Raw genomic sequence first — 12,205 nt, 5'->3', positions numbered from 1 at the left:
AATAATGGAAAATGAGAGAAACAAAGATATGAGGCATACAAGAAACACAAAGGAAAATGTGTTGTAACTCCAACCATGTCAGTAATAACATTAAGTGTGAATGGATTCAGCAAACACCCAAAAGGCAGAGATTGTCAAATGGGAGAAAAACAAAACAAAACAGGATCCAACTATAAGAAGTCTTAAGGGAATACACTGAAGACCCAAAGATACAATGTGTTGAATGTAAAAAGATACAAAACACAGCATAGAAAAATAATAAGAAAGTTGGAGTGGCTTTGATGGTATCAGACAAAATAAACTTTAAAACAAAAAATGTTAAGAGATACAGAGGGGCATTCTATAATGATAAAATCCATCAAGTGAATGTAATAATTATAAACACTTACGTACCTAACAACAAAGACTCAGAATATACAAAGCAAAAGTTGAAAGAATTAAAGGAAGAAATAGAGATTTTAACAACAATAATTGGAGGCATCAACACCTCACTCCCAATAATAAACAGAACTACGCAGAAGATTAGCAAGGAAATAAAAAGACTTGAAAAACACTGAAAACTTGCTAGACCTAGACCTAACAGATATCTTTATCCGTAGAACACTCAACAACAACAGTCCTTTTAAGAGTATATGAGGGACGCTGGGCTGGCTCAGTGGGCAAAGCATGTAACTCTTGATCTCTGGATTGTGACTTTGAGCCCCCACGTTGGGTGTAGAGATTACTTAAAAATAAAATCTTAAAAAGAAAAAAGAGTACATGAAATATTCTCCAGGACAGACCATATTCTAGGCCATGACACAAGCCTCAATAAATTTAAAAGAAAAGGATTTGAATCATACAAAGTAAGTTCTCTGACTCTAATGGAGTGAAATTAGATCTCAAAAACAAAGAAATCTGAGAAATGCACAAGTACACAGAATTTAAACAGCACACTCCTAGATAACTAATGGATCAAAGAATAAGTTACAAGGAAAATTACAAAGTATTTTGAAATCGGTGAAACAAAGAAACAGCACTTAGGGTAGGCAGCTAAAGCAATGAAATTTCTAAAGAGATACAAACAACCACAACTAACTCAAGAAAAAATGGAAAATCTGAACAGGTCTATACAAAGAGACTGAATTAAAAATGTTAAAAAAAAAAAAAAAAATTAACAACAAAAAAGCCCAGATAACTTCTGTGGTGAAATTCACCAAATACTTCAATGAGAATTAATACCAAATATTCACAAAAGCATCTCAAAAAACAGAAGAGGAGGGAACATTTCTCTACCTATCCTATGAGGTCAGTATTACCCTAGTACCAAAAGCAGCTAAAGACATCATAAAAAAAGGAAAATTACAGACCAAAATGTGTTACAAATACAGGCATAAAAATCCTCAACAAAATGCTAGCAAATGAAATCTACCAATATATAAAAAGGATCATACAGGGGCACCTGGGTTGCTTAGTCAGTTAAGTGACCGACTTCAGCTCAGGTCATGATCTCACCATTCGTGAGCTCAAGCCCCGCATCAGGCTCTTGTGCTGACAGCTCGGAGCCTGGAGCCTGCTTCGGATTCTGTGTTTCCCTCTCTCTCTGGCCCTTCCCAACTCATGCTCTGTCTGTCTCAGTCTCTCAAAAATAATAAATAAATGTTAAACATTAAAAAAAAAAAAAGGATCAATACTCTGGTTTCTCTTCAGATCGAATAAAAAAAAAAAAAAGGATCCTACATTAACCAATTGAGATTTATCCCAGATATGCAAGATCAATTGCAAAAGGAACAAACTAGGGGCAGAAGGGAATCTGGTCAACTTGATAAAAGACATCTATGACAAGCTCTCAGCTAACACCATATTTAATGGTGAAAGACAAAGCTTTCCCCTAAGATGAGGAATAAGACAAGGATGTCTGCTCTTCCCACTTCTATTCAACACTGTATTAAGGATTCTGGCCAAGACAATTCTGGCCAAGACAATTAGGCAAGGAAGTGAAACAAAAAGTATTCATAATGATAAGGCAGAAGTTAAACCACCTATAACTGCAGACGGTAGGATCTTATACAATATATTGAAAAGTCCTCAGGAACCTGAAACTATTAGAATCCAATGATTTCAGCAATTTGCAGGATATGAGAAAAGTCAAAAATCTACTGTAGTTCTATTTACTTGCAATAAATACAAAATAGAAAAATGGAAAAAACAATTCCATTTATGCCAACATCAGAAAGTATAAAACACTTCATTCAGAATAAATTTAACATAAGAAGTGTGAAACTTATACTGTGAAAACTATAAACAAAAAGAATGTTAAAAGAAATTGATGATGTGAATAAATAGAAAGCCTCCCCTCCCCACCGTTCTCAAGGATCCGGAAGACAATATTGTTAAGATAGCAATAATACCCAAATTCATCTATAGATGTGATTCGGTCTGTATCAAAATATCAGGTGGTTTCTTTGAAGAAACTGATGAGTTAATTCTAAAATTCACCAGGCCTGTAAGGGATCCAGAGTAGGCAAAACTACCTTAAAAAAGAAGACAAAGTGGGGGGGATTCACACTTCCCAATTTCAAAACTTAGTATAAACATACAGTAACCAAGACAGTAATACTGGCCTAAGGACAGACAGGATCAATGGAACGGAACTAAGAGTCCGGAAATAAATATTTTCACTATGGTCAGTTGGTTTTTGACAAGGGTACCAAGACAATTCAATGGGAGACGATCAGTCTCGTCAGCCAATGGCGCTAGGTATATCCCAAGAAAAAGGAAAAGCTAGGTCTTCACAAAAAGTTAAATACACCTTTGGTTCACAGCAGCTTTATTCACAATAGCCTAAAGTAGAAACAACCCCAACTGTCCATCAATTGATAAATGGATAAACAAAATGTGGTACACCCATAATATGGAATGTTATCCAGCCACAGAAAGAAATGAAGCACTGATTTGTGCTGCAGCATGGCTGAACCTTAGAAACATTACTCTAAGAAGTCAGATACTAAAGACCACATAGTCTATCATTTCATTCACAGGAAACGTCCAAAACAAGCAAACCTATAGAGACAGAAAGTAGTTTCAGTGCTTGCCAGGAGCTGGGAGGAGGATGGCCAGCAAAGGGTGTGGGGCTTCTTTCTGAAGTGATGAAAACATTCTAGAAATACAATATGATGCTGTTGTGACTTTGTGAACACACTATACATCATATTTGGTATGGATGACCTACAGTATGTGAATTATACCTCTTTTTAAAAAAGCAAGTTTTGGGGCACCTGGGTGGCTCAGTTGGTTAAGCATCCGACTTCGGCTCAGGTCACGATCTCACTGTCCGTGAGTTCGAGCCCCGCGTCGGGCTCTGTGCTGACTGCTCAGAGCCTAGAGCCCGTTTCAGATTCTGTGTCTCCCTCTCTCTCTGACCCTCCCCCGTTCATGCTCTGTCTCTCTCTGTCTCAAAAATAAATAAACGTTAAAAAAAAAATTTAAAAAAAGCAAGTTTCTTGGGGTGCCTGGGTGGCTCAGTCAGTTAAGCATCCAACTCTTGATCTCAACTCAGATCATGATCTCACGGTTCATGGGATTGAGCCCCGTGTCAGTGTCAGACTCTGCGCCGACAGCATGAAGCCTACTCGGGATTCTCTCTCTCCCTCTCTCCCTGCCCCTCCCCCCTTCTCTGTCTCCCTCTCTCTCTCAAAATAAATGAATAAACATTAACAACAACAACAAAAAAAGCAAGTGTCTGGATATTACAAATATTAATCAGATGTGCAAACTTACCAAAATTCTTTTACGGTCCTTTTCAGATAAAAATTTTACTGGCGGGTATTTCTGGGTGAAGCTGTAGAACGTGAAGAGATTAGAAAAGTCAAACATCTCCTGTGAAGATTTTCTCTAGTCCCAACAAAACAAAGGCTAGATTGTGGAATTATCACTGTCAGCCCTTCTAGCCATTCCAAAGAGGCTACAGGAACCAAGCAACTCCCGGCTCGTTCGAATTCAAGAAATATGCAACCCGCTCCTTGGGCAGAATCAAGCTGAGGATTGCGAGTCCGTGCTTGAGAAGGGAACATTTGTCACTGCACAGGCTGTGAGGAGCCAGAGCTAAACACAAAACATGGGAGGTGGCAGCGTCCTCACAATGCTGTCTGGGGGTCTGGAAGGAAGAAAGCAGCCTCGTGAAGTCACAGATCCAAAGCAGGAGATTGTGCCTTGCAAGGGTAAGAAATGAAAAAACGAAGCCTGTTCCCTTATTCTGGCCGATTTCACAATTGCATCATCTGTTTCTACACCAGTGCCACCAGACAAGATGACTGGGCATCAGCACTTTCTGTCTCCCACAGTCCGCTCTGAACCCATCTTAAGTGTCACTTTACCCTTCCAATGCCTCTTGCCCCTGGTAAAGGTTCCGTGGTCCCCAACCCACACTGATGTTTCGGGGCAGGGCAACGCAAGTGGCAGATAAAACATCAACCGAGAGTTGATAAATGCAGATTTGAAACATCAATTCTTGAAGTGGTTCAGTTAGGAACAAAAGTGCTGTAAGTAAGTTCAGAGAAATCAACTTTGCAGTCATTATTTTAACTGGAGAGGTGCCAGGGGCACTGTCTCATGCCCTCCACATCCCCAGCTGGGATACAGAATGCATTTCCTTAATGGTCGCTGAACTGAACAGAATATGACAGGTCATTAGACAGAAGACCTTGAAGCAAGTGTTTCTCATCTCTTGGAAGAGTGGAAACATGCTTAAATTGGAGCTTGGGGCAGGAGGGCTTTCTCTTACAATGCAGATGAATTCCCCTATTAAGAGCTTCCAGATTCTCAAAAGGTCAAGCTCCCCTTGCAGACTACAAAACCAGACACAGGCAGGTGGGAGCATCTGAGGGAACTGGTGACAATCTTGGGCTTCTCCCTTACTAGTTCTGTGACCCAGAGCAAGACCCCCAAGAGCTCTGTGCACATCAGGGCCTTCTGCTCCGTCAATGGTAACCACAGCACCTCCCCGAGAGGGCTGCCCTGGCACGGACTGTCTTTACCACAGGCCGCCATGGTGAGGTCCGAGTGAATGCTCTCACAGCGGCCGTGGAACAGGGCAAGCTCCGCCTGCTAGAACACTGGCAGCCTTCAGGGAGCCTGACAGATGTCTTGTTTGCAAAGTGACACTTCTTGTCATTCCGAGTACTTCCTCCATCAGTCAGCTGGAGGGGGGCCAAGCAAACGACAGCACTGCCTGCGTGCACCCCTCACATGGGCCCGATGTCCCCTCTCTTCTCTGAGCGCCCCACATCCACCGTTCAGCCTCAGTCCCAAATTCTGCAACCAGCCACGTGGTGCATCTGCAATGTCTCTCTCCTTCCAGGCCGACCCTCTGCCTACCTGCCCACTGTGGCCCACTTGTACTGGGAAGAAAACAGCAAACAGTTTTCTTACAGGAAATATACTTAAAAGAAATAAAACTGAAGCAAAAACATTAACTGCCTGACACAAGGTCACATGTGAAGTACAGACTGATAAACCTACTTCAAACAGTGTGTGCTAAAACTTAAAAAAAAAAAAAAAAAAAAAAAGAAGACATTGGCTGGGCTTCTTGCTGTTTTTCTTCAACATGTAGCAACCAAGTTTCAGACTGCATATGTATGATCAAGTGATTAAAGTGTTGGAAAAACTCTCACAACCCTCATTTCTTCCTTTTAGAAGCCAGGCACACAAAGCCAGAAGCAAGAGCAGGCGGAAAGCTCCTTCGGGGTCCTCCTCAGTCCGCACTTCACACTGTTTGCCTCCCTGCAGCCACAGACGACAGAGTTATGGGACTGCATGAGGGGACTGAGCGGCAACGCTGAGGTGGTCGTGTGAGGTGACTGCATGGCAACTCTCAGGTGACTGTGTGAGGTGACCCCATGGTAACTCTGTGACAGCATGAGGTGACCGTGTGGGAACTCTGAGGCAGTGACTCCGGGGGTGACCACATGGTAACCTGTGACTGCGTGAGGTGACTGCTTGGGAACTCTGAGGTCACCGCTTGAGGTGACTGCGTGGTAACTCTGTGGTGACAGTGTGAGCTGGTTCTGATGTGGTGCTAGCTGGGCCACTCCTTCAGCACATCATTCAGCCCTCCCCTGCTGCACTTGCCAAGCACTGAACAGAGTGGGCAAGGAAGAGGCATAGGCTTCTTTAAAGGCATGAAGTAGGTTAAAACCCTATGTAGTAGCATACTGGCTCATCCATACATTCATTTGGGAACTTTTTAATGAGCACCTATTTTGTGCCACACGCTGAGGATACAGAAGCAAACAACATAGAGGATCAAGGCCCTGCCCACATGAAGCCTGCAGTCGGCATTTCTGAGTATGAGAGAGACAAGTAAGCAAGGGAGGCAGAATGTAGCACGAATTGAATAATGGAACTTTTCTTACCCCCCAAAATTAATCCTTTAGTAATTATTCTATGCCATTCCAGACTCTACCCTTACTGTTCATTAAAGTAGCAATAGTAAGAAGTGTTTTTACCTAGAATTTAAGTTCTCATCATGACTTGCTATCTATTCACAGAAAATATAAAGATATGGAGATGAAATTAAACAAATGGCAGGCAATCAAACTCTTAAGAAATGGGAGGGGGTGTTGTAAAGAAGAGAAAAAACTCACACAACCCACTTACTCAGGCTTCTCGAAGGGCACTGTCCCCATTTCTTTCCTTGTATGAATATAATCTTTACCTTTCAAAAATATCCTTAAATATCTTGGGGGCCACTTTGCCCCCAGGTGACAAGCACATCAACACAATGCAGTCCAGTTACATTCTTACCTTGCTCACGTCAAGATGGGTGTTTGATCATTCTTAGCACATAAATCAGTCAAGAAAAATAAAACCTGACAGAGCTCCATCGATTTCTACCATAAAGTCTTGTCCATACTTGACTTTCTAACACACACAATAACTCGGGTTCATCCGTCGCCTGACTTGATCACCAAACTGGAGAACAGAACCAGTTGAGGATGAATAACTAGTAAAGCAGCCCCAAGAGGCAAATGCTTAACCTCTACACCCATCCTAAAGGGAGCTCTCACAGCTTGACAAGAATGAGTTACTGGTACTTTCTTCAACATTACATTCATACTTGTGCTTCTCTTTCCTATTTAAAAAGCACAAATATTGTCACAAAAGTATCAAAAGGAATCATAAAATTCTCCTATTTCAAGAGATCTCGTGTGTAAGCCATTGCTTTAGGGAAGGGTTATACAATTGATTCACTTTTCATAAATGAATATTACTCTCTAAAGAAAATAATCACTGGCGGGCCTTTTTTTTTTTTTTTTTTTTTTGGCCAACATAAAACCTGGTTGGTTATTTCTTACCATAAGCAATTTTTTTTTTAAGTTTCAACTAAAATCTCTCAAATTCTACCAGTCTTATTAAAGGTGGAATTTCTGGCTCCCATCCAGTGAAATGTTACCAGCAGCATAATTTCAGCCCAAATCACAGCAAGAAAAATTTAAAGAACAAATCACAACTTTATATTACTAACTCAATCTGCTAAAAAATAACAACTTTTAGTAGAGCAAGAGTTGAAATTAATAGTTTGTATGACTGCATATAAACTATCAATTGAGGACAAAGAAGAAAATGAATGAACATTTTTAGTTTGATGATTCTTCACCCTTATTTCTCTGCGATCATTTATCGCAGACACCGAAATCAAAGAAAAAATTGCTCTCCATTTCTTTTATGAATCTGGGCTTGATAAAGGCTCATATAATACTGATACACATCATCCAAACCCATGCCAAGGTAAGGAAAAAAAAAATAATGTCAACTTTAATGAGGGTTTTCATTTTTCTGTTTTAAACCTCTAAAAACCCAACTGTTATGCTGGATGCACAGTTTTCCAGATAAACTCAAGGGAAAAGTTCCAGTGCCCCGAGCTCCAATGTTTTGGAGAGAGGGGGAATGTGGGCACAACAGAACTACACGCAGCAGGAGGAGAGTCGGGGAAAACACCAAGACAAAGGGTGAGGAGCAACTTGCTCTGGAATCTGATTCAAGTAAGTTCCCACCATATTATACAATTCTTCCCTCCCAGCCACTTCACCCGGACTCAATTCTGGAACCTTCCTGAGGTATGGTCACAAGCAAACAAGTGACCCCTAATTTCTTACAGTACTTACATACAGTACTGGATTTCAGACCCTCCAGTTTTGTTTTGTTTTTTTTTTTCTTCTTTTGGAATTCCCTCAGATTAATCAGTATATGCTAGAAACCATCTGATTGCCTTGCATAACTTAAAAGAAGGTAAGGCCTAGCCTCAACTTGTATGTCACGAATTTTCAGGAACTGAGAAATTCACGGGGTTCAGAAAAGGAAGATTTCAACACACCTAGATCCTATCTTCTTCTAATGTTTGGAATATTTGAGCATTATATTCAAATCAGGATTAAAAACAAAAACCAAAACATTTATGTGGTTATTTGTTTAGATATGAGAGTTTGTAGAAATCAAACTGACGGATAACAGAGGAAGGACTTTTAGTGTAGGATCTGTGTGGTTGAGCTTCAGGAAGACTCCTGAAACAATTAACTTTATTGAAATAAATAAGTTTTTTTTCCTAGAGAGAACCCATAGCTTTCATCAGAAATAGTTTGTAAAAAGCAAAATAAAGGAAGATAAAGCTTTAAAAACACTGCATCAAATTTGACAGTAAACATCTACCTTCTCACAGAAAAAAGTTCTTATGTTGAAAGCACCAAACACCTCTCATATTATAGAATTACATGGTTAAAAAAATAATGACAGAGGTGGGATGAGCTTATACCAGATGCTGACCTTCTAAAGTCAGTAAATAGAAGGATTTTCCTTAAAAATGTGCACATACCTTTTCTCCAAATCTCTGATTTTCTCTCTTAGTGGTTCAACAATCTAAAACAAAAATAACCAAAATTACTTTTGAAGCAAAGAGAGTTCTCCACCATCCCTCTTTGATGTTCCACACAGACATGATGTAACACAAATCAGATTTTAATTTCTACTATCCACTTCCAGTTTGAAATTAAGTTAGATCACCTGAATCACACGTTAAGAATTGAGATGATAAACTGTATGTTGGAACTCTTACTCCAGAGACACTTAAGTCTCTCAGAAAATTAACTTTTTACTTTCCTTACTAGTGAGCAAAGTGGTTGAGGCTCACAAAAAACAGACAGATCACCACCACCCGTTCTTTTTAGGAACTAAAGAATCCCCTAAATGTTGCCCTCCCCTAAAAGCTTATTAACCTCTTGTTTCTTCACATAATCGCCATGTCATCTGCTCAGCACATGAATGAATGGCAGGCTGTGAGCCGACCCACAATGCTGTGTTTTAACACAGGGAGCTCAATCCAAGGGCTTCTCCAGGACTGTGACATTTGGCTTCGAACCAAAATGAGGGACTCTCCATCCCCTCCCACAGCCCACGTCACACTAGCATACCTATATCTACAATTATTTGACTAAAAGCATAAGCGATTATTTTCAAACAGAAGGTATATAAATCCACCAGAGGAGCTAGCTTTCTCGGAGGTGGGTGTGTGACTTCCCCCATCGGTGCATGTGGACACCCTCTGTGTTTCCAGAGGCCCAGCATCTGAGTTGGGCTGGTTTTCCTTTCGACATCTGCTCTGGCACTTGCCACCATCCCTGGTACTCACCTCCCCCTCTCTAAGAAATTCTCGAAGGTCACTTGAGAAGTCGTAACAAACTTTTAAACCCATTTTGCCTCTGAGTAGGAATTCAGTACATCACACCTTGATAAAACAGACAAACGCTAACACAGGGATGCATCCAGAGCATAAGAGACAGAAAGGCTCCTCTAAATAAGGGTAAATTTTGGAGATGTTTTCCAAATCGTGTAATAGCAGCAAGCTGCCACACTGAAGACGGCAGCACCAGCGAAGGAGCTGAAATTGACAAACATAACGAAAAAACCAGAAACAAATTACGGGAAAGGAACTAACCTCTTCAATCTTGCTCTCGATTTTGAGTTCACCGTTTTCCTGCATAGACCTGTTGAGTAGAAAGCTACAAAACTGAGATCCACTGAAAGGCTTGGCGACCTCAAGATTTATTTGTGAACAAAGTACAACACACACCAACGCCTGCAGACCACCTCACCGCTCCCCTTCCCAAACATCGGTCCCGGGCTCCAGTTCCCTCCAGAAGGGGGTTACACCAGAGGAACAGAAGACAGCGGAGGAGAGGAAACCTCAAGTTCATCTCACCCCCTCACCTCTACCGCAGAAGGGTTATTTCTATTCAACTAAAATAATCTCACTTGCATGTTACACCCAACATGGGATTATAAATTAGAGGCAGGAAGCGTGTCTATAGGAGTCCAAGTCTCCCGGCTGGGTTTTCCTGGGGCTTTTAATGCAAAATGGAGCTTTTCCAAGCGAAAAAACAGAGTTCCTTTAAATGGGATCTGAGCAGCCCTCCTAGTCACACACAGAAAGAAGCCTTTGTCAGGAGACACTCATGACCTAGCGGTGGCAATCAGATCAACACGGCCCCACCGGCCTTGCAAAGTCTACTCAATATGAAAAGCCTGGTGGGGACACAGCAACCCTTTGCCCTAGTGGCCTCCTGCAGGGACATTCAACTTCCAAACTCACCACGAGCACGGCCACCGTGGCTGTGGCTCTTTTATTTTCACCAGCAAGAAGTAGAGAGTGGAGCAAATTTTGCTTCAAACGTAAAACTGTACTAGCAGTGCCAAATTTGTTTTTATGATGAACGCCTGTTATTATTATATTATTTTTTAGAACATAAACACAAAGATTTTACTCTTCTGAGTGTCCCTCCCGCATTTATCATGAAGAACAAATAATGCACACTCAGTCGGAAGCCTTCCTGGGCCTAATCCTGAGGTAAACAGATGACCTCAGCCTTCACGGTCTGCTCCCAGGGCCAGGGGCCAGCCGTGGTTTCCCTAAGACAGCCTCTTTTTCAAAAGGCTTTGGAAAAGCGCGCCCCCTGTGTGCCTGCTTGAGCCACCCTGAAACACACCTTACATTTCAGCCGTGTAAAAGCTAGGGTCAGCCCCTTACTGCGTACCAAAGGAGGGAAGGGACCCTGAGGTGGGCAATGCAAGGGAGCCAACCAGTAAAAATGGGTAAGTAGCAAAATCAGATGTATTCCTCGAGAACGTAAGGAGAAAGACAAAGCTCAGGTGTGCGGATAGCAGAAAGACTCAGTTTCGCTTTGTAAATATTCTGCAATTAACCCATGACATGTAATGACTGAAATGCATCTACGAAACCCCACCAACAGCATCCAAGTTATTAAAAAGAGTTACCTCATGTTAACGAAGTTGCCCCAAACAGCTGTAAGGGAAAGAAGAAGAAAATAGGTCAATATTTAACTTCATGACATTCAAGGATTCCAACGAATAGAGTTTTAATATTTAACAAGTATTTTCAAGTACACTAAGAAATCTGAATTACAGCTCACGAAGACAACAAAATGCACACTTTTAAAGGATTAAGTCCTACTAAAACGTAAGTGAAAAAGGATCCTATGCCTCTCTTTAATTCTGGAATACCTCTTGTGGGGTCTGGAGTTCAACTATGCTTGTGTTTGGATAAACAGTATGTCCTCAACCTTTGTTTGAGGAAAAGCCAGGCAGGAGAATCAAAGAACTGCAGGCCTGAAAGAGATCCCAGGGCTCGGTGCAACCTCTTTCTTTAAATCTCTATAAAACCAAAACCCAGAGAAGTTAAATAACGGGCCGAAGCCATGGCTTAACCTCACCTGGAAGTCCATCATCTCTCAGCACTTACCATGTCTCTCTCATATTCCAGTTTCCGGTCGGCTGGCCTGCCTCCTTGATTATAGACACCCGGAGGGTGGGTCATCATGTGTACACAGCTGGTGCCCAGTAAATGTGCACAAATCAGCCCCAGCTGCAACACTGACGTCCTGCCATGGCTGACTTTGAAACATACTACCAGACCACGAGCGCCCATGTGACGTCACAGAACAGAGGATTACTTCATAAGGAAACCTTCTGCATGAATGAGTGGTTCTAATATTGTGTACACATTCCTGCTTGTTTGTTTTATATTTTTATTTTATTTTTGAGACAGAGAGAGACAGAGCATGAACGGGGAAGGGTCAGAGACAGAGGGAGACACAGAATCTGAAACAGGCTCCAGGCTCTGAGCTGTCAGCACAGAGCCTGACGCGGGGATCGAACT

At 41.6% G+C, this 12,205-nt stretch overlaps 1 protein-coding gene across 6 annotated transcripts in view; it reads right to left on the bottom strand.

Annotated features, from left to right (window-relative positions):
- The window catches only part of UXS1 (UDP-glucuronate decarboxylase 1), a 95,280-nt gene that overhangs the window by 54,674 nt on the left and 28,401 nt on the right, over nt 1-12,205 (bottom strand). Inside the window, exons 1-5 of one of the 6 annotated variants that reach the window (XM_042931852.1) lie at nt 11,789-11,948; nt 11,305-11,332; nt 9,968-10,031; nt 8,849-8,892; nt 3,760-3,820 (exon numbers count right to left, since the gene is read on the bottom strand). In XM_042931852.1, coding sequence (XP_042787786.1) covers nt 3,760-3,820; nt 8,849-8,892; nt 9,968-10,031; nt 11,305-11,309 — 174 coding nt within the window. In that variant the 5' untranslated portion in view covers nt 11,310-11,332; nt 11,789-11,948. Of the gene's footprint in view, nt 1-3,759; nt 3,821-6,783; nt 6,952-8,848; nt 8,893-9,967; nt 10,032-11,304; nt 11,333-11,788; nt 11,949-12,205 lie in introns of those variants that run through there. The other 5 variants (XM_042931854.1, XM_042931850.1, XM_042931851.1 and 2 more) reach the window with 5 other exon arrangements.

This window comes from Panthera leo, chromosome A3, assembly GCF_018350215.1.
Source record: "Panthera leo isolate Ple1 chromosome A3, P.leo_Ple1_pat1.1, whole genome shotgun sequence".
Classification (NCBI taxonomy): Eukaryota; Metazoa; Chordata; class Mammalia; order Carnivora; family Felidae; genus Panthera; species Panthera leo.
Note: the sequence above shows the minus strand (reverse complement) of the source record. Positions and strands in the feature narration are given on the sequence as shown.